The sequence below is a fragment of the Vipera ursinii genome (assembly GCF_947247035.1).
Source record: "Vipera ursinii genome assembly, chromosome: 5".
Taxonomy (NCBI): domain Eukaryota; kingdom Metazoa; phylum Chordata; class Lepidosauria; order Squamata; family Viperidae; genus Vipera; species Vipera ursinii.
Window position 1 is genome coordinate 5,908,893 of NC_139518.1, and position 23,602 is coordinate 5,932,494.

A 23,602-nucleotide genomic window follows, 5' to 3' on the forward strand; every position below is an offset into this window, starting at 1 on the left:
CACTCCCAGCTACATGTGGTCATCTTTCCCAGAGCCATCTTTCTGCCTGGCTCTCCTCTTCAATAAACTACAACCTTCTTTCTAAAGCAGTCACCATTTTGTTTATTCCCGGCTTGGACTGGACCCTAATGAAGACTTTTCTTGAACACATGGCAGGTTAAATAATAAATTATCTACATGGGTTGAATTTTCGGTCTGTTAGCTTTTCATAACGGAATAACAGGGACCTTGGAGGTCTTCTAGGCTAAAGCCCAGTTCATGCAAGAGACTCTATATTATTTCAAAGAATGGCTGGCCAATCTCTCCTTTAAAATCTCCAGTGGTGGAGCACCCACAACATCTGGAGGCAAGCCATTCCACTGGTTAATTCTTCTCCCTGTCAGGAAATTTCTCCTAAATTCTAGCTTGGTTCTCTCCTTGATTAGTTTCCATCCATTGCTTCATGTCTTGTCTTAAGGGGCTTTGGAGAATAGGTTGACCCACTCTTCTTTGCGGCAATCCTTTAGATATTGTACTGCTACCATGGCACCACTAGTCCTTCTTTTCACTAGATTAGATATACCCAATTCCTGCAGTTGTTCTTCATATGTTTTAGTCTCCTACCCCCTAATCATCTTTGTTGCTCTTCTTTCCACTTTTTCCAGAGTCTAAAGATCTTTTTTATATCATGGCAACCAAAACTGAATGTAATGTAAGTGTGGTCTTATCAAGGCCTTATAAATCAGTACTAAGCCTTCATGTTATCTTTATTCTATCCCTCTGTTAATGCAGCCTAGGATGGCATTGGGTTTTCTGGTGGCTGCAGCAAAAGAATTTCTGCATGGAAGCCATGGGCTTAAATCATAATTAAGCAGAAATTGAAAGAACTGTTCAATGTCAGACTGACCCAGGAAGTGGTGGACCATCTTTTATTGAGATATTCTGAGTATTTGTCCCAACTAAACCACTAAGTCAATCGGGTGACACTGGACCAGTCCCTCTCTCTCAGCCCTAGAAAGTGGACAATGGCAAGGAAACTTGACTTGTCTTGGCTACTGGGGATAATAGTACAATAGACAATTTCCAAGGCTTCCTCCATGAATTCCATTTGTGATTACATGAAAATATTCATGGAAATAGTTTTGTCTCTTGAACAGAAAACATTACTCACCACATGAAAAAAGGTACCACTGAATTTCACAATAAATTCAATTGCTTGAATTAGCTTTTGGAAGTTTTTATCTTCAGGAGCAAACTGTTCTCCAAAACTCAAAGCACATATGACATTAGAAACTGCACTTGTTATTGGAATTGAAGGGTCAAATGGCTGTCCTGCAAATGAAGATATTTCATAATCAATTATTAAAGAACAGGACTTCTATGCAATGAACAACATTATTGGGAACTGCAATTGTTTCAAAAAAATTTAAAAATCTTATCAAATATGTCTGTTCTTATTTGAAATACACAGAATGGAAAAAAATTCTGCAGACACTTGAGCGATTAGCCCAAATTGCATACCTTTCATTTTTGTAAATCTTTCCACCAACGTCTGAGCTGTGTCTTCTATCTGATGCTCAATGCTCTTCTTCCCCAGGCCCAGCTTTCGCAGAGAAGTGATGCCGATGTGTCGCTGCTGTTTCCAGATGTGGCCATTGGAGAAAATGATACCTGAGGGCATCAGCAGAGAAAGATAAGTGATTCCTGAGGACATTCATGTTTAAAAATAAAACAGGTCTAGAAGTTCTTGCAAACATTTCTATGAATTTTAGGTGGGAATACCAAGCCTTTATGCAATGTTGCCATTTTGTAGGATTCTGGCTATGTTAATTTTTATTATAATATTTATTCATGTTGGGAGTCAGATGGACACTGAGAGACACGTGTGGTATTGTGACCACAGTTGCAGTGCTTGTCAGCCTCTATCTTATGTGATGCACATCAAAAGCTTCCAAGATGATGTAAACGTTCACGTACGAGAACATGTTATAGGGACAAGCGACAGGATGTTCTCAATGGCAGTAGAATCCATTTGTAACATTCTCCTACAAGTTCTATGGAGATTCTCAGTCATCATGGTTGTCCCAAAGGTCCTTTTTCAGGAGACAACTGGACTTTCTTGTTTTTCTTTGAAGATGTTTCACTTCTCATCCAAGAAGCTCCTTCAGCTCTGACTGAATTGTGTGAAATGACTGCTGGTCATTTGCATTCTTTTAAAGAGTCATTGATGGCATTTGGAGGTTTACCTGTGTTCTCAGGGTCACCTGAGTAGTGCAAATGGGTGTGGAGCCTACTTGAATGCAGGTTTTTTTCTGCCCTGTATCCCTTCATTGTTGAAGACAAGTGCGGGTTGTTGGGGATGAGTCTGTGATGTCTTCATCTCAAACTGAAGCACTGGATTACTGAGAATCTCCCTAGACATTTGCAGATATTTCATTCCCCAAACTAGCTAACATCATCAGTTCTCTCTTTGACTAGTTTCCACCCACTACAGGTAGTCCTTGACTAACACCAATTTGTTTAGTGACAGTTTGAACTTGCAATGGCACTAAAAAAGTGACTTATGGCCACTTTCACATTTACAAACATGCAGCATTCCCATGCTCACGTGATGCTTTGCAACTGGTTCATATTTATGTCAGTTGCAGTGTCATGAGATCACGTGATCCCATTTTGAGACTTTCTGACATACAAAGTCAATGGGGAAGCCAGTTTCACTTAACAAACTTGTTACTAATTTAACAACTGCTATGATTCCATTCCCCTTCATGGATTACTGCCTTGTTGTGGCGAAGGGGCTTGTGTAATTCAATGAAGCTATGAGCTATGCCGTGCAGGGCCACCCAAGACAGACAAACGTGATCCACTGGAGAAGGAAATGGCAACCCACTCCAGTATCTTTGCCATGAAAACCCTATCGACAGTACCAAAAGGCAATATGATATGATGCTGGAAGATGAGCCCCTCAGGTTGGAAGGCATCCAATATGCTACTGGGGAAGAGCAGAGTGCTAGTACTAGTAGCGCCAGAAAGAATGAAGTGACTGGGCCAAAGCCGAAAGGACGCTCAGCTGTGGATGTGTCTGGTGGTGAAAGGAAAGTCCGATGCTGCAAAGATTTTTTCTCCATAGGAACCTGGAATGTAAGATTCATGAATCAAGGAAAGCTGGACGTAGTCAAACAAGAGATGATTAGACTGAACATCGACATCTTAGGTATCAGCGAACTAAAATGGACAGGAATGGGTGAATTTAATTCAGATGACCATCAGGTATACTACTGCGAGAATCGCTCAGAAGAAATGGAGTAGCCTTCAGTCAATAAAAGAGTAGAAGAAGCAATATTGGGATACAATCCTCAAAATGACAGAATGATCTCAGTTCGAATCCAAGGCAAACCATTTAATATCACAGTAGTCCAAGTCTATGCCCCAACCACCAGTGCTGAAGAGGATGAAATTGACCAGTTCTATGAAGCCCTACAGCACCTTATAGAACTAACACCAAAAAATGATGTCCTTATCATCATGGGGGATTGGAATGCTAAAGTAGGAAGCCAAAAGATAACCGGAATAACAGGCAAGTTTGGCCTTGGAGTACAAAATGAAGCAGGGCACAGGCTGATAGAATTTTGTCAAAAGAATACAATGGTCATAGCAAACACTCTTTTCCAACAACCCAAGAGACGGCTCTACACATGGACATCAACAGAAGGTCAACACAGAAATCAGATTGACTATACGCTCTGCAGCCAAAGATGGAGGAGCTCTATACAGTCAGTAAAAACAAGACCAGGAGCTGACTGTGGCTCAGACCATGAGCTTCTCATTGCAAAGTTTAGGCTTAAACTGAAGAAAGTAAGAAAAAGCACTAGACCACTCAGGTATGAATTAAATCATATCCCTGTTGAATATACAGTAGAGGTGACAAATAGATTTAAGGAATTAGATCTGATAGACAGAGTGCCTGAAGAACTATGGACAGAGGTTCGCAACATTGTACAACAGGTAGCAACCAAAACCATCCCAAAGAAAAAGAAATGCAAGAAAGCAAAATGGCTGTCTGAGGAAGCTTTGCAAATAGCTGAGGAAAGGAGGGAAGCAAAAGGCAAGGGAGAAAAAGAAAGATACGCCCAATTGAATGCAGAATTCCAGAGAATAGCTAGAAGAGATAAGAATGCCTTCTTAAATGAACAGTGCAAAAAATAGAAGAAAACAATAGAATAGGGAGGACCAGAGATCTCTTCAAGAAAATTGGAGAGATATATATACAAAAAACTAAAATGTTGTCTAAAAACATGACAGTATCACAAAAGGCTGTTTTAGAAGAGCTAACGGGATTTGAAATAGTTAAAAGGGTTAAATATTTGGGGATATATTTGTCAGCCTCAAATGTGAAGTTATATAAAAATAATTATGAAAAGCTATGGGGAAAAGTACAAAAAGAATTAGATAGTTGGAAAAAATTACAATTATCTTTATTGGGAAGAATTGCAGCAGTGAAAATGAATGTTTTGCCAAAATTTTTATTTTTATTTCAAATGATACCTATACTTGAAAAGGATTTAAATTTGGAGGAATGGCAAAAAAGAGTTAATAAATTTGTTTGGGCAGGGAAAAAGCCACGAGTTAAATTGAAGATAATGCAAGATATGCGTGAAAGAGGTGGTCTTAAAATGCCTAATTTCAAATTATATTATGAGGCTGCTGCTTTGTCAGTGATAAGTGATTGGTTTAATTTAACACAAGCGAGATTATTAAATCTTGAGGGTCATGATTTGTTATTTGGATGGCATGCATATTTATTGTATGATAAGAAGGTGGATAATGTGTTTAAGATACATATTTTAAGGTATGCTCTGTTGCGAGTTTGGAAAAAGTATAGACATAAGTTAAATTATAAGATACCTATTTGGGCAATACCTAAACACGCAATAGAAAATATAAATGTGGGATTTAAACATGATGTGACTACATATAAGGAAATTTTAATTTGGAAAGGAATGTATGGCAATTAAAGTCATATAACATTTTAAAAGAAGAAAAGATTGTACAAACTTGGTTTCAGCATGGGCAATTACAGGCTAGGTGGAAAGAGGACCAGAAAACTGGTTTTTTGATGACTGATGAAAACTTGGTAAAGCAAATTAGAGATCAAGGTCAAGCACATATAAAAAGGATATATCTTGCATTGATAGAAATTGATTCAGAGATGGAACTTGTTAAAGTTTGTATGATAAAGTGGGCTCAGAACTTATTACAATGGATACTTGGGAAAAGATTTGGGTGAGAAATGTAAAATTTACACAGGCCCAAAATTTAAGAGACAACTTGTGGCTAAAGGAGTGGTGTAAAGGAGAAGGCTTTGGTTATATTAGTCACGATGTCTGTAGCTGGTCCAATGAAAAAATGTACAAAAGAGATGGTCTGCATCCATCCAAGAAAGGGACTGAGTTACTTAGCAATAAATTCACAGCTTTTCTGAAGGAATATTTAAACTAAACAACGGGGACAGTGAGTTAATTGATACAGAACATCACTGTCCCCAGCAATCTAAGAAGATAGGGGAACTTAGGCACCACACAAGTTATGTAGCAAGTAAACACAGGGTCAGTCATAAAGGACTCAAATGTCTGTACACCAATGCACAGAGTATGAACAGTAAGCAGGGTGAACTAGAAATTCAGGTAAATGAGGGCGGATATGATATTGTTGCCATTACAGAAACATGGTGGGATGAAACCCACAAATGGAACACACAGCTAGAGGGTTTTAAATTATTTAAAAGAAATAGACTAAACAAAAGAGGTGGAGTTGCTCTATATATAAGAAATAACTTTATCTCGACAGAAATAGAGCACAACAATGATGAAAACTGTAAACTTGAATGTATTTGGGTCAATATAAAAGGGAGAAAAAATGACATTGCCATAGGTGTATACTATAGGCCGCCCAACCAAACAGAGGAAATAGATGAACTTTTTGCTAGTCAGTTAACTAAGGTATGTAGGAAGCGCATCACAATAGTAATGGGGGACTTTAATTACCCTGATATCAACTGGGAGACAAATTCTGCACCAAGTGGAAGATCTAACAGATTCCTGACAAACCTAGCAGACAACTTTCTCTCCCAAAAAGTAGAGAAGGGAACTAGGGGATTAGCCATGTTGGATTTAATTCTCACTAACAGAGATGAAATGATAGAAAGTGTCAAAGCCACAGGAACCTTGGGGGGAAGTGATCATGCAATATTGGAATTCAACATTATGCAAGCACAAGCAATAGAATACAGCCAAACTAGAGTCTTGGACTTTAAAAGAGCTAATTTCAATAAACTTAGAGAGACCTTGGGAAGAATTCCATGGATGAGAATCCTAAAGGGGAAAACAAAAAGTTTGGGAAATTTTGAAAAGTGAGATAATAAAGGCCCAGTCTAGCACAATACCAACAAAGAAGAAAAATAACAGCTTTCAAAGGAAAACAGCATGGCTGCATAAAGAACTCTCTGACAAACTGAAAGATAAAAGGGACAAGTATAGGAAGTGGAAAGAGGGGCACATAACTAAGGCAGAATATCAGCAAACAGCCCGTGCCTGCAAAGATGAAGTGAGGAAAGGTAAGGCTCAAAATGAACTAAGGCTTGCAACCAAAGTCAAAAATAACAAAAAAAGCTTCTTTCAACATATAAGAAACAAGAAAAAAGTTAAGGAAATGATTGGTCCATTAGTGGGGGAAAGTGGGAAGAAGGTGACAAGCAACAGGGAGAAAGCAGAACTATTTAATTCGTTTTTTGCATCTGTCTTTACACAAAGGGAAAAAACAGTGCAACCTACCAAAACCAGTGCCATAAAAAACAGAATAGAAACGCAAGTTAAGATAGGCAAGAAAATGGTAAGTGAGCACCTGTCCAGCCTAGACGAGTTCAAATCACCAGGACCAGATGGATTACACCCCAAGATTCTCAAGGAACTGGCAGACGTGATCTCAGAACCACTGAGCTATATTTTTCAAAGATCCTGGAGCACTGGGGAACTACCAGAGGACTGGAAGAGAGCTGATGTAGTTCCCATCTTCAAAAAAGGGGAAAAAAACAGATCCAGGAAACTACAGACCTATCAGCCTGACCTCAATACCTGGGAAGATTCTGGAAAAGATAATCAAACAACAAATCAGCGAAAACCTTGATGTGAACAAAGTTATCACTAAAAGCCAACATGGGTTTGTCAAAAACAGATCATGCCAGACAAACCTTATTGCATTCTTTGACCAAGTGACAAAACTAGTGAACCAGATGAATGCTGTAGATTTAATTTACTTGGATTTCAGTAAGGCATTTGATAAAGTAGATCACAACCTACTACTTGATAAGATAGAAAAGTGTGGGTTAGATAGCATCACCACCAGATGGATTCGTAGCTGGCTGACAGGCCGTACTCAGCGTGTGGTCGTCAATGGAACTGCATCTACATGGAAGGAAGTGTGTAGTGGGGTGCCCCAGGGCTCTGTTCTGGGCCCAGTGCTCTTCAACATCTTCATCAATGATTTGGATGAGGGGATAGATGGGGAACTCATCAAATTTGCAGATGACACCAAGCTGGCAGGAATAGCCAATACTCCAGAAGATAGGCTTAAGATACAGGAGGATCTGGACAGACTCGAACACTGGGCACTATCTAAAAAAATGAAATTCAATTGTGAAAAAAGTAAGGTTCTGCATTTAGGCAGGAAAAATCAAATGCACAGGTATAGTATAGGTGGTACCTTGCTCGATAGTAGTAACTGTGACAGGGATCTCGGAGTCCTAGTGGACAATCACTTAAATATGAGCCAGCAGTGTGCTGCAGCTGCCAAAAAAGCCAACACAGTGCTAGGCTGCATTAACAGAGGAATAGAATCAAGATCAAGTGAAGTACTAATACCACTTTACAATGCCTTGGTAAGGCCACCCCTGGAATATTGCATCCAGTTTTGGTCACCGTGATGTAAAAAAGATGTCAAGACTCTAGAAAGAGTACAGAGAAGAGCAACAAAGATGATTGGGGGACTGGAGGCTAGAACAATATAGGGAACGGTTGCTGGAATTGGGTATGTGTAGTTTAATGAAGAGAAGGGTGAGGGGTGACATGATAGCAGTGTTCCAATATCTCAGGGGCCGCCACAAAGAAGAGGGAGCCAAGCTATTCTCCAAAGCACCTGAAATCAGGACCAGAAACAATGGATGGAAACTAGTCAAGGAGAGAAGCAACCTAGAACTAAGGAGAAACTTCCTGACAGTTAGAACAACTAACCAGTGGAACAACCTGCCTCCAGAAGTGGTGAATGCTCCAACACTGGAAGTTTTTAAGAAGAGACTGGTCAGCCATTTGTCTGAAATGGTATAGGGTTTCCTGCCTTAGCAGGGGGTTGGACTAGATGACCTCCAAGGTCCCTTCCAACTTCTTCTTCTTCTTCTTCTTCTTCTTCTTCTTCTTCTTCTTCTTCTTCTTCTTCTTCTTCTTCTTCTTCTTATTATTATTATTATTATTATTATTATTATTATTATTATTATTATTATTATAATTTTTACAAAATGTTTTATAGGTGGCATTTAGATCCCAAAAAAATTAGCAAGTATGTATCCGAACTGCCAGCCCAAGTGGTGGAGGTGTGGTTGTGAGGATGCAACGTATTTTCATATATGGTGGACTTGTAAAAAGGTTAAAGCTTTTTGGATTAAAATTTGGTGGAATATGCAAAAAATATTCAAGAAAAGGATAAAGTTTTCTCCGCAATTGTTTTTATTGGGTATTATCACAGATACCACCGTTGTAGATATTAAATTGATGTTGAATTTAATTACGGCAGCGAGACTTTTAGTAGCGCAATATTGGAAGAAGGAAGAACTGCCGACTATAGAAGAATGGACTTTAAAAGTTTCTAACTTGGCGGAGATGGCAAAGATCACATCGTATTTGAAAGATCAATCGCAACAGAGATACACTGTGGAGTGGAAGAGATGGATAGATTATATTCAGAATAAATATGGGACTAAAAAGTTTCACTTAGCATTTGAATAAGTAGTGGATTTATATGATGTATAATTAGCTTGTAGTTATTTTATTAAGAGTTAAAGTGCAATAGAATTTAATACCTTATTGTTGTTTGCATATTTTAGATTATGTTTGTTTGTATTTCTATACCCTGTATTTAGCTCTGGGAAGTCGGGGAGGGGGGAGGGGAGGGGAGGGGAGAGTTGGGGAGGTTTGGGGAGAGGGGAGGGGGAGGGGTTTTGTATTTAAAAATGTATTGTAAAACTTTCCAATAAAAAAAAGAAAGAAAATTGGAGAGATGAAGGGAACGTTTCATGCAAAAATGGGCATGATAAAGGACCAAAATGGTAGGGACCTAACAGAGGCAGAAGACATTAAGAAGAGGTGGCAAAATTACACAGAAGAACTATACAAGAATGAGCTTAACGTCCCTGATAATCACAATGAAGTGGTCACTGACCTCGAGCCAGACATCCTAGAATGTGAAGTGAAGTGGGCCTTAGAAAAGCTGAGCAACAACAAAGCTAGTGGAGGTGACAGTATTCCTGCTGAGCTATTCAAAATCTTAAAAGACGATGCAGTAAAAGTGCTACACTCAATTTGCCAGCAAATTTTGAAAACTCAACAGTGGCCACAGGATTGGAAAAGATCAGTTTACATTCCAATTCCAAAGAAAGGCAGTGCCAAAGAATGTTCAAACTACCGCACCATTGCACTCATTTCTCATGCTGGTAAAGTTATGCTTAAAATCCTACAAGCTAGACTCCAGCAGTATGTGGACCGAGAACTACCAGAGGTACAAGCAGGATTTCGAAGAGGCAGAGGAACTAGAGATCAAATTGCCAACATACGCTGGATCATGAAGAAAGCTAGAGAGTTCCAATCAAAAATCTAAAGCTTTTGATTGTGTGGATCATAAAAAACTGTAGCAAGTTCTCAAAGAGATGGGCATACCAGACCATCTTATTTGTCTCTTGAGAAACCTATATGTGGGCCAAGAAGCAACAGTGAGAACGGGACATGGAACCACTGATTGGTTCAAAATTGGGAAAGGAGTCAGGCAAGGCTGTATACTGTCGCCCTGCCTATTTAACCTATATGCAGAGCACATCATGAGAAAGGCAGGGTTAGATGAATCAAAAGTTGGAATTAAGATTGCTGGAAGAAATATCAACAACCTAAGATATGCAGATGATACCACTCTAATGGCAGAAACTGAAGAGGAACTAAAGAGCCTCTTGTTGCGGGTGAAGAAGGAGAGTGCAAAACTTGGGTTGAAACTTAACATTAAGAAAACCAAGATCATGGCATCCGGCCCTCTCAATTTCTGGCAAATAGATGGGGAAGAAATGGAGGTAGTGACAGATTTTATTTTCCTGGGCTCCAAGATCACTTCAGATGTGGACTGTAGCCAAGAAATTAAAAGACGCTTGCTCCTGGGGAGGAAAGCCATGGCAAATCTAGAGAGCACACTAAAAAGCGGAGACATCACCATGTCATCAAAAGTGCATATAGTCAAGGCTATGGTCTTCCCAGTTGTAATGTATGGCAGTGAAAGCTGGACCATAAAAAAGGCTGAGCGCCGAAGAATTGAGGCCTTTGAACTGTGGTACTGGAGAAGACTTCTGCAAGTCCCTTGGACTGCAAGGCAAACAAACCGGTCAGTCCTGGAGGAGATCAACCCTGACTGCTCCTTAGAAGGCCAGATCCTGAAGCTAAAACTCAAATACTTTGGCCACCAAATGAGAAGGAAGGACTCACTGGAGAAGAGCCTAATGCTGGGAAAGATTGAGGGCAATAGAAGAAGGGGATGACAGAGAATGAGGTGGCTGGATGGAGTCACTGAAGCGGTAGGCGTGAGCTTAAATGGACTCCAGAAGATGGTAGAGGACAGGAAAGCCTAGAGGAATGTTGTCCATAAGGTCGCGATGAGTTGGACATGACTTCGCAGCTAACAACAACAATGATTCCCTTAACAACTGGTGACCAAAACTGGATGCAGTAGTTTAAATGTGGTCTCATCTGAGTGATGTAAAGCAGTGCTATGAGTTGATGCAGCATAGAATTATACTGGCATTTTTGGCAGCTGCAGCAAATCAATGGCTCACACTTAAGAAGTGGTCCACTAGGACACCTTGATCCCTCTCACAAGCACTACTGTTCAGCCAGGTACCACCTTTTCTATATTTATGCATTTGTTTTTTCCTGGCTAGATGCAGGACAACATGTTTCTCACCTTCGAACGATATCTTGTTGGATAAGGACCAATGCCCAAGTCTGTCCATCCTGAGCCTCATCTTCTCAAGTATTGGCTATTCCCTCTAACTTAATTTCATCTTAAAATCTGATGAGTTTCCCTTCTATCCCCTCTATGAGTTTCCCTTCTATATCCTTGGAGTAAAAATAAATAAAATTTAAAATACATTCTTCTATTCTCTTTAATAAGATCAAAGGATAGCAGAATAAAAAATCTAGCAAGTGAAATAATGTTCATAATATAGCAGTGATGATGAACCTTTTGTGGTTCAAAAGGTAATGATGAACCTTTTGTGTCAAAAATTCACAAAAAGTCTAACTTGTCTCTTCTTTGCCAGTTAGACCTTCTGCCCCAGCCGCTGGTGTCTCTCAGAAAAACTGCCTACCTGAGATAGATTGAAGGTCACACAAGACCTTAAAGGGTGGAAACCTTGGAGAACGCACACCTTGTTCTTGCATGTTTTTGCATGACCCAGAGGCTGCATGAAAGAAGGACACTCTTGTGGGATTTTCAGAGGGTCTGGAGGTCTGATGTGTCACCTGTGACATGCATGTCATAGGTTTGCAATTGTAACATTAGGGGAGATTTCTAAATATTTCATGTGTGTTTAGTTCTAACCACCTTCTTCCCCTCCCAACTCTCAGAGTCAAACAGAGGTATCGATTATCCTTAAAAAGCAGAGTATTGGATTTGTCTCCATCTGAATAGATCTAGAGCAGGGGTGTCAAACTCAATTTCATTGAGGGCCGCATCAGCATTGCGGTTGCCCTCAGGGGGCCGGGTGGGCGTGGCTTACTGGCTGGGTGTGGCTAGAGTGGGTGTGGCCTACTGGGTGGGCGTGGCCAGCTCTACATCCTTCGCATCAAGGGTGCCTATGGGGGCCTGGGCAGGAGTGGGGCAGATTTGAGGGTCTCTGGCAGAAGGAGGGTCTCTGCGCCAGGGCCAAGGCAGTGGGGGCTGTTCCCTCCCTGTTTCCAGGATGGCTTCGCAGGCCACATGAAACCACTTCGCAGGCCGGATCTGGCCCCCGGGCCTTGTGTTTGACATGTCTGATCTAGAGTTTGATGTCTGCCTCAGAGGTCTTCTCCTGACCATTCTGGAACTCTAATGCAAGAACCGATGTTTCTTCGCTCATGTTTCATTACAGATAGTCTCAACTTATAACCACAATTAGGACCAGAATTTCCATTGTTAAGCAAGGTAATACTAATACTAATACTAAATAATAATAATAATAATAATAATAATAATAATAATAATAATAATAATAATAATAATAATAATAATAATAGTAATAATAATAGTAATAATAATAATAATAATAATAATGTTGGAAGGGACCTTGGAGGTCATCTAGTCCAACCCCCTGCTCAGGCAGGAAACCCTATACCATTTCACAAAAGTGGCTGGCCAGTCTTTTCTTAAAAACGTCCAGTGTTGGAGCATTCATCACTTCTGGAGGCAGGTTGTTCCACTGGTTAATTGTTCTAACTGTCAGGAAGTTTCTCCTTAGTCTCTCCTTGACTAGTTTCCATCCGTTGCTTCTTGTCCTGCTTTCAGGTGCTTTGGAGAATAGCTTGACTCCCTCTTCTTTGTGGCAGCCCCTGAGATATTGGAAAACTGCTATCTTGTCACCCCTCACCCTTCTCTTCATTAAACTGCATATATCCAATTCCAGCAACCGTCCCCTATATGTTCTAGCCTCCAGTCCCCCAATCATCTTTGTTGCTCTTCTTTGTACTCTTTCTAGAGTCTCGACATCTTTTTTACATCGTGGTGACCAAAACTGGATGCAGTATTCCAGGGGTGGCCTTACCAAGGCATTGTAAAGTGGTATTAGTACTTCACTTGATCTTGATTCTATCCCTCTGTTAATGCAGCCTAGCACTGTGTTGGCTTTTTTGGCAGCTGCAGCACACTGCTGGCTCATACTTAAGTGATTGTCCACTAGGACTCCGAGATCCCTCTCACAGTTGCTACTATTGAGCAAGGTACCACCTATACTATACCTGCGCATTTGATTTTTCCTGCCTAAATGTAGAACCTTACTTTTTCACAATTGAATTTCATTTTGTTAGATAGTGCCCAGTGTTCAAGTCTGTCCAAATCCTCCTGTATCTTAAGCCTATCTTCTGGAGTATTGGCTGTTCCTGCCAGCTTGGTGTCATCTGCAAATTTGATGAGTTCCCCATCTATCCCCTCATCCAATTCGTTGATGAAGATGTTGAAGAGCACTGGGCCCAGAACAGAGCCCTGCGGTACCCCACTCCACACTTCCTTCCATGTAGATGCAGTTCCACGCTGAGTACGGCCTGTCAGCCAGCTACGAATCCATCTGGCGGTGATGCTATCTAACCCACATTTTTCTATCTTATCAAGTAGTAGGTTGTGATCTACTTTATCAAATGCTTTACTGAAGTCCAAGTAAATTATATCTACAGCATTCCTCTGGTCCACTAATTTTGTCACTTGGTCAAAGAATGCAATAAGATTTGTCTGACATGATCTGTTTTTGACAAACCCATGTTGGCTTTTAGTAATAACTTTGTTTGCATCAAGGTGCTCGCTGATTCGTTGTTTGATTATCTTTTCCAGAATCTTCCCAGGTATTGAGGTCAGGCTGATAGGTCTGTAATTTCCTGGATCCATTTTTTTTAACTTTTTTGAAGGTGGAAACTACATCAGCTCTCTTCCAGTCCTCTGGTAGTTCCCCAGTGCTCCAGGATCTATGAAAAATATAGTTCAGTGGTTCTGAGATCATGTCTGCCAGTTCCTTGAGAACCTTGGGGTGTAATCCATCTGGTCCTGGTGATTTGAACTCATCTAGGCTGGTTGTTAAGTGACTCATGCCCAATTTTATGACCTCTTTTGAGATGGTTGTTAAGCAAACTCATTGTTTTTAGTCGATTGAAACTTCAAATGGTTGTAAATCAAGAAGTACATGTAGTACTCTCCTCCTAAAACTCTCTCCTTCCAACCACTTTCCCTCCCACCTGGGACTGTTTCTATGTACATGGAGTATATGCTTAGAGCTTAGAATGCTTTTCACAGGCCAGGTATCTTCCTAGCATTTATCAGAAAACTAAAATAGTGGATGGGTCTGGGTGATCATGGATGATGGACAGTGTTGCTACTTTCCCATTCTATCTGAGGTTTAGGAGCTCCGATTGAAGGTATGTAAGTGTTTAAACTGTTATCTTGATTTCAGGTGAGATAATTAAAGCTGCTGATTTTATTCCAATTTTGGAAAATTTATTAGCTTAGAACAGATCCTCAACTAAACCTATTTCTTTTTTTTATTGAAAAGTTTTACAGTAGATTTTAAACATAAATTGCCCCCACCTCCCCATAAAACCCACCCTTCCCTCCCTCTCCCCCCCAACCTCCTCCCCTCCCCATAAAACCCACCCTTCCCTCCTCCTCTACTTTCCCCCCGACTTCCCAGAGCTGAATACAGGGTATTGCATCTAACAAGCTTGAGCTAGAATATGCTAACTATCTACAAATACACTTTAAATCCTATCGCACTTTAACTCCCGTTAAGCATAACTAAACAATAATACATCTTATTAAAGTCTAATACTCATTCATATGCTAAATAAAACTTTTTAGTCCCATATTTATTCAGAATGTAATCAATCCATCTTCTCCATTCTGAAATGTATCTTTGCTGCAATTAACCTTTCAAATATACTGAAATTTTTACCATTTCTACTAAGTTTGAAACTTTTAAAGTCCACTCTTCTATAATAGGCAGATCCTCCTTCTTCCAATATTATGATACCCAAAGTCTTGCTGCCACTATTAAATTCTATTCTATAACAATACAATCTGTAATAATGTCCAACAGAAATAACTGCAAAGAAAACCTTATCTTTTTCTTAAATATCTTCTACGTATTCCACCAAATTTTAATCCAAAAATCCCTTTGCTCTTATAGGTGCATATATTCCAATTAAAAGTATTTTCTTCCCTTCTATTAAGCTTTGTCACCATCTTTTGCAGCTTGAAGCTTTCGGAACATATCTTGCAGATCCATAAACACCTGCCTCTTTGGTCTCACTCCTCCCACTGGTTCGGTATTAGTAGATTCTTGAGCTGTGATTTTAGAATACTATTTCTGTTGTTCTTGTTGTCGTTCCTTTCGTCTGGTTGCAGCCCGTGTCATTATTTGATTCTTTGGCTCTTCTATTAGTACCAGGGGCTGTGCAGTTTCCAAAGTTTGTTGTGCTTCTTTTACAATCAGCGAGGTTATTTCTTCACCATACTGTATTTTTTTCCATTTGAAGCTGTCGCGCTCTTTCTTCCTTTCCTCTTTTGAATTCTGGGAGTGGCGGTGAATCTACTTTCAGTATATTACAATAAAAATCTCTTTCCTTCAGAACTGTATTAAGATGATATCTTGTACCTGCATAGTTCACCACTATCCCAGTTGGTATCTCCCATCTGAACTGGATCTATTGTTTTTTTAATTCATCTACCAAGAAACCAAACTCTTTCCTTTTTCTTAAAATTCTTGATGGAATTTCTTTCAAAATTAGGACCTCTTGATCAGCCACTTTAAATCTGTTATTATAAAAAGTTTGAATAATCACATTTCTAATTGTTCTCTTTGTAAAATAAACAACCACATCTCTTGGTAGTTTTCTTTGCCTGGCAATCCAAGAGTTGACATGAAATATTCTATCTATTTCCCCTATAAAATCTTCAGCTCGCCATCCCAATATAGGTGCCAGGGCATTTGCGAATGTCTCTTCCAAATTTTCTTGTGGGTTTTCTTTCAGACCTCTTATCCTCAAAGCAAACTCCATGTCTCTATATTGTATCATTACCACCTCATCATCAATCTTATACATTTTATTCTCAACTTCACATATTTTAGCTTCCAATATCAAATTATTTTGGTTAATTTCTTCCACACATTCATCCAAATGCTCAATGCAAACTGCCAACCCCTGGCATGCCAATAAAATATCCTTTCTTATTTCCTTATTTTTCTCATTAATGAGCTCTGTAATTTGCTCAGATTGAAGTTTTATCGCCTCTTGTAAGTCTTTTAATGTTAATGTTGATGAGGGTGGTGCGGGGGATGGCATCAAGGTCTGAAATACAGATTATTGTTGAGCTGGTGATGCCCCCGCACCTCTGGAAACAGGAGCTGTAGGCGGTTTAGAAGCCATTTTAACACTCATTAACTTTTGTTTCTCACTTTCACTTTTTCACTCAGTCCTTAAAAAAATCACAGTTCAACTTAGAAACCCAGGTTGCAACATTGTTGCTTTCCTTTTAAATCTCCGAATCTTGTAAATCTCTTTTGTACCAGCTTCAAATGTTTTTTAAAAAAGTCTTTTACAACTTTTAAAAGTTCATTCCAGCGCCATCTTCCTCCCCTTTCTTTTAAATTAAGCTTTGGAGAAGAAGAAAAAAACTCTTCAGAATTAAAGATCTTGTACTTGCAATTTCAGGATTCTCCTGCTTAGCTCTGCCTGCGTCCGAGTAATCCAAAGTTCAATATTGAATGCAGGGATGGTTGCAGTGTCCTGCTCTGTTTTAAAGCCTTAAAACAGAGGAGTCCCCAAGTCCAGAGTTGAATTCAGGCTCCGAGGGAGCTCTCGCCCTTTGCTCCCCAGACTAATCATTCTGGGGATCTAGGGGAGCTCTACCTCTACCTGAATGCTCACCCCCCTCTTCTCCTGAAGGGGGGAATTCCCAAACCGCGAAACAGCTGATTGTCACTGTTTTCGTGATTTGAACGGAACAATGGGGCTGACGGTCAAAAATGACCCCCATCGATGTAGCCTTGCCACCCGGAAGTCCCAACTAAACCTATTTCTTATATATAAAGGTAAAGGTTTCCCCACACCTGCGTGCTAGTCGTTTTATAGAAAGTACTGAAAGCTCATGGTTATCTATGTGGGTAATCAGTATGAAATTGGTGCCCTTGGGTGGGTTGGCCATATAGACAGAATTGGTGAAAATCAAATCTGAAGAAAGAGGCAAAATTTGAAGGAAGAGGCAAAATTTGGAAGAAAAAAAAGAGGCAAGATATGAAACAAAGGAAAGGGCTGAAGAGGTAAGGGAAGATTGGGGAGGTTTTCGTTGAATGGGGATGATGAGAGCCTGGAAAAAGAGGTAGATGTTTAGTGAAAAAGAAGTAATATCTTTAAGTCAATATATGAATGTAATGGACAAGATAAAAAGCAGTTGAGACATGTAATAATTTGGCATAAACTGGATTAAAGCAATATTTATTTTCCTTATTTCATGACTTTAAATCATTTTCTTTATCCTTTACTTACCTTCCTCACCAAGGTATGCATATTATAACTACGGTTTGCATAATATATTAAAGTGACAAAGTATCCTGCACTCATCCAACTCAGTAAACCACAAAACAATATGCAAAAATCTAACTCAGATAACTACTGTCCAACTTTGAGGTATAATTAAGAGAAGGACAAGGGGTGACATAATAGCAGTGTTCCAGTATCTCAGGGGCTGCTCCAAAGAAGAGGGAGTCAAGCTATTCTCCAAAGCACCTGAAGGCAGGACAATAAGCAATGGATGAAAACTCACCAAAGAGAATGTATTTATGTTAAAGGGCAGTTAAAGCACATTATGAATTTGGTTAATTTTATAATTGATAATCTTAGTTAGAATATGATTATTATATCTATAACCCTGTATTCAGCTCTGGGAAGTGGGGGGGAAGGGGGGTGGTTTGGGGTGGGTGGGTTTTGGGGATGTGTATTGTAAAAAATTTTTTTGTAAAACTCTTTAATAAAAGAAAAAAAGAAAACTCACCAAAGAGAGAAGCAGCCTAGAACTAAGGAGAAATTTCCTGACAGTTAGAACAACTAACCAGTGGAACAACCTGCCTCCAGAAGCTGTGAATGCTCCAACACTGGAAGTTTTTAAGAAGAGACTGGACAGCCATTTGTCTGAAATGGTGTAGGGTTTCCTGCTTAAGCAGGGGGTTGGACTAGATGACCTGCAAAGTCCCTTCCAACATTATTATTATTATTATTATTATTATTATTATTATTATTATTATTATTATTATTATTATTATTATTATTATTATTATTATTATTACAAATGGTAACAGTGGTTATTTAGATACAATTCCTTGCTATTTGCACTTACCCCTTTTTTTCCCCAAAGCGGTCATGAAAGCATCCTCTGGTCTATCAGAGAATTCCTCTCGGAAGCTGTTCATTACTTCTTTCACAGTTTTGAATCCAGACAGCACTACTACAAGGCGATGTCCAAACCACATGGAGTATATATTTCCATATCGTTTTACAGGCTGCCAAGTAAATCAAAGTTGAGAAATGTTATAATCAAATAAAACCCTAAATGGTCCTTGGTGCTTTCTGAGCTTGCTTGTTTTCATTTCTTTCATTTAATTATGCTAATTAGGTAACACCATCCGTGCAAGTAAGGAGTGCTGTTTCCTGTCACTTTATGTCCTGATGTCTTTCATTTCTGGGTGGGTGGGGGCAGATTCTTCAGTGGGGCTGTTTACTAATGGCTCTGTGGCAGTTTCTTGATTGGGGTATTGCTTACTTGATTGTTGGTCTGAAGGTGACCTTGGAGTTAATCTATGCTGATCTGAGTGCTAATTACTGGTGGAGAAGTGCTCCAATCTCTTTCTCTTCTGGGCTGATTGTATCCTTTCAAAAGTCAATAAATGTTGTTAATCTCTATGTGATCTATTGATTATGTATCTACGTGTCTATTGAGCATTGATTATTTATAGTTAATATGCCACTTACAGTCTTTCCTAAATCCTCACTTCTAAGATTTTTCACCATATGCGATTATCTGCTCTTTGAAAATTTATTCCCTCCACCCCCAGATTTCTGCCAAAAACTTCTGCGCTTGTATTTCCTTTATTTTCCTGGGCTGTGCCTTTCTCTGTTTCTGCTTGAAACATCTATTTCCTCCATTCCCCCTTGCCTTGGATGAGAGATGGCCTTCTCACTGCCCAATTCTCCTGTGATTGACAGATATGTGAGCCACGGCTTGTCTATGAGTCACATCCTTTGAACACCACCCTTTGGATGGTCTTCAGAGGCTTTCTCAGCCTCTCTGCCTTCTGCTTTTTTCAGCCACCCACACCTCAAATTTCCAACTGCAGTTATATTGAGAGAACATTCTAGAGACTTGGGCTGCTGAATTAAACCTGAATTAAAATTGGCCACAAGAGTAGTATTATCCATATGAATTATTAGGTATGTTGTTAAAATAATTGACTGGCTGTCTTTCTTTCTTTCTTTTTGTTCTATTTTTATTTTATTCACAGAAAAAGTTAAAATACAACACTCCAAAAATATTTAAAAAAAACAAAGAAAAAGCAAACATTTTTAAAAGTGCATTAAAAAAGAAAAAGTAACACACATACACATATTATCCCCCCTAGCTGTATAGATTAATTCATTGCTACAATATTAGTTTTCAACCCCTTGAGAAACTGCCCCCCAATTTTTAACTTCTAAATCTATTTGCAAATTGTTAACCTGTCATCTATATACAGTATTATATTGAGAAAGTAGATAATAATAATAATAATAATAATAATAATAATAATAATAATAATAATAATAATAATAATGGCAAAATTAAAGTTTCAAAATCCTCTGTTAAGAAATTGTTATTTTAATCAACTCATAGAAAATCTACCATGGCATCTTATCTATCCCAAATCATCCCAAGACTTAACAGTAATTCATCCTAGATTAAATATCAACATTTATTTCTCAATACTAAATCCTTTCAATATTTGTCTGGTTAAAAATAATAAATTCAATCTCCAAAGTTGGTCTATCTACCCAAAAAGGTCCTAATGAAATTGTTTTCCAGTTAAGTGTGATAAATCCATTCCCCAAATTGCCTTCAATCCTCCTAGGGAAAATGAATTTATCACTTCTCCACTCAGTTAGGTTTCTGCTGTTGTAAAAGAATTCAGACTTGAACTTCATGGAGGTGTATGCAATCAACTCAAGTCAGTTCTCAATCTGTACAGTCCATATTTCTTAGAAATGAATCTGCTGCTTTCAAACCACATTCCTTTTCTGAATTTAATTTATCCACAGCTACATGCATCTGAATATTTTCCAAAGACATTATGATTTCATCAAAGTTTTTAAAAAGGCTTTCAAAACTAAGGATTGCACGTTATCAAAATTTTTATTAGATATCATACAGATTTGCTGGTCTCTAATCTGATACATTGTTGCTTTGTGTAATTTAGCAATGATACATGAAAGAAAACATTTAAGACAAAATCCAGAAGCAAAGTAAGAAGTATATAATGAAGCAGGGGAAATATTTTCTGGATATTTTGATGGAAAGTTAAAAGAAAAAGAAGAAAATAAGCTCCAAATATTTTGCAAAATTAATAAAATGCAAAAACTCTGTGGTGAGAGTCCAATACAGATGTAAATCAAGTGAAAGTATTTCCAATATTCAAGAACATGCTATATTTCCTTACAGAAAAGCAAACCTTATTCAAAACAACCACATAAATCAAAGAGAAAAAGAAAAAAAAAGAAGTTATAAAGTCCAAAAAGGGGTTAAAATAAATCAGCATTCTGCCAGCAGTCTACTTTTAAAGATAAAAGGCAAAGTAAAACAAAAGATTCAAAAAGTGAAGGTAAAACCCAGGGATGCTTAAGAAAATGAACTGCTGAGAGGAAGATGGATGATTGGTAACTTTCTGATCATTCAACGGGGACCTGGAATCTTCACAACTCCCCTTCATGAGCTCTCTTGGCTCATTCCTAAGTGCTCTCATTCAAATCCAGGGAGCAGCACTGCTAGAGAACCAGCTTTGGAAGCAAAATCAGCAGATTGTCGGCAGGAAAATGAAAAAAATCCTACCATTCAATAGTCAACTTTAAGAGGAAATACTTCCTTGTAATATCATGACTCATGCAGATAGTGGAAATAGATTTTAGTCTAGAACAAAGATCCATAGAGCTTTTGAAATCGTTACAAAATGTCTAGCTTCATTTAGGCAGAATGAAGGAGAAACCACCCTTCTCTGAAGAACTGGTTCCATTATCAAACATTTCTTGGTAAGACTGAACTGGAATCTGCTGCCTAAAAACTCAGCCCCATTGATTTCACATCCTGCTCTGTGAAATGGTGATCAGCAGGTCTTGGCTTGGATAGTCTGACATGAAGAGGAAAATAATCAAGAGTCATTACTATCATTTAATTAATTATATTCCTCATCAGACAAGAATATTTACTAGGTTAATACATTTTTCTACATTTATGTTACAAATAATTGAGAATGACTTTATATATTGTTGATTAATTATTTAGAATGAAATACCTTCCGAAAATAATCTTCACAAAGCCAAAATCCATAAGCCCACAAGTTCCCAATGAGGGGTAGAACCAAAGAACCAGGAGGCAAATGTCTTCGGGTCCAAATTTGTCTCAGGAAGTTGTGAATCAGCAGAGCAAGCAGCAAAACAAAGAAAATTGTCGCTACAGCCATCATTTTTATGAACTTTTTTTTCTTTGATCCTCACTTGTGGATTTGAAGATGGTTGCATCCTTTTGTCTGATGCTTTTTTCTCCCTGTTTTATATACTCCATTGATGGGAAACAAATAGCAACATGATGCTGATGCTCTGCCTCATTTGTGATGGAACTTTGTCAAGAAGATATTATCACACTAACTCAGGTTAATGAGGTTGCCTCTGACCATGTCCCACAAAATTAACAGAGGGAGAGATTATTATTTTTTAAAGTCAAGGGTTGTGTAATCCATTTTGTTGCAAACATTATAGTATGCCAGAATAATTTTAAAATCATAGTATACCTCATGGCCCAAGAGATAATATCTAGTCCAGGATTATATCTCATATATATCCTTGCATTTCCAGCTTTAGGACATTATCATAAAACTACCTCAATTTTGCTTAGAAATAAGGGAATGTCTTCATGAAGGCTTCATACAGTTCAGGACCATTTCTGGTGCTGTGCAGCCTTTTGTAACTAAACTAAGTGTAATCCTTGTGCTAACAAGAAGGGCTGTTGTAATAGATTCTGCAACATCTGTTATTGATTGAAAGATGCCCTTAATCCAAGCATCTAATTATAGGTAGAAAGCTATAAGTGTTTACAAATACCTATGTGAAAACGATGTCATCAATCAGCTGCCTAACCCATTAGCACATCTCATATGATAGATGCTAAAGTTTTAGCAGGGACAATTTACCTATCTCTGAAGTAATATTAAACCCAATAGAGACCGCATGTCTTGAGTAGGACCTAGCCATCCTTTGTGATATTTTGTTTTGCTTTATGGTCTAATATTGTTATTGTTCTTTTTATTCCTTATAACTATATTACTGATTGCCATGATGTATCTCATTCTGAGCACAGTCTGAATCTTTGGAAGTTTTTTTGAAGCTCACATCTGCCCTTGTTCCTGAGCTCCAGGTGTTTTCTTTTTCTCCTTGGCAACACAGCAAAACTCAGAATGACTCATGTTTCACTTGGTTCCTAGAGTCATTCCATAATTATCCTTTCATAGGACCATCTTTATGGTAATTGGGTGCCAGGCCATGCCTCAAGGATAGGGATAGGGATCCCCCAGTTCTCTCCTTGAATGACCTCCTTACTTGTTGTTAATTTACCTAAATGAGAACCCAGATTATTGGGGCCAATATGCTGACTCGGTGTACTGCTTAGACAGGGCTATAGAGTACTGTGAAGTGGTATATAAGTCTCAGTGGTAATGCTATTGCTAATTCAACAGCAACTTTATTGATTAGCCCTTGGGCCATATCAAAGTACAAAGTTCCAGCAACAAACCGTCACCAAAACTAGATAAAAACAATCCGAAATGGAATTGGATAAAATACAATTTAAAATGGAATTAAAATACAATTTAAGTTAAAATAGTAATAAAATACAAATTTAAGATATAGATAAAATATGGTAACATTATATTTCGGAGTCGCCCTTACAATCTACCCCAATCAGTCCCACATATGCAGATCTTAACCGGATCATTTTGTTTAAATACTGTGCTACGTTGAATGTTATTTTCAAGTTCTGGCCGGACATAAGGTAAGTTATTTTGATATGGGGATCCCAATGGGTCATTCGTTTGGTATATAGACCAAGATACCTGTCTCTCACCCTCTTATACAAACAACAGTCAAATAGGATGTGAGCCAGGTCCTCTACCTCTGCCGCTCTGCAAATGCAGAGACGCTCATTGTACGGTATAGCATGAAATCTCCCATATCTGACCATTGTATCAAGCTGTTCGAATCTCGCTCTCGTAAATATCTCCCTAAGATGTTTTGGG

General features: G+C 38.6%; 1 protein-coding gene across 1 annotated transcript in view; it reads right to left on the reverse strand.

Annotated features, from left to right (window-relative positions):
- Window positions 1-21,778, reverse strand: part of LOC310641165 (cytochrome P450 2J2-like) — a gene marked incomplete at both ends in the record, with an annotated part of 46,643 nt that extends 24,865 nt beyond the window's left edge. Inside the window, 4 exons of the mRNA XM_083363995.1 lie at window positions 1,151-1,311; window positions 1,501-1,650; window positions 18,409-18,571; window positions 21,608-21,778. Of these exons, the coding sequence (XP_083220121.1) occupies window positions 1,151-1,311; window positions 1,501-1,650; window positions 18,409-18,571; window positions 21,608-21,778 (645 nt within the window). The remainder of the gene's footprint in view (window positions 1-1,150; window positions 1,312-1,500; window positions 1,651-18,408; window positions 18,572-21,607) is intronic.
- Between the last annotated feature and the right edge of the window lie 1,824 nt (window positions 21,779-23,602).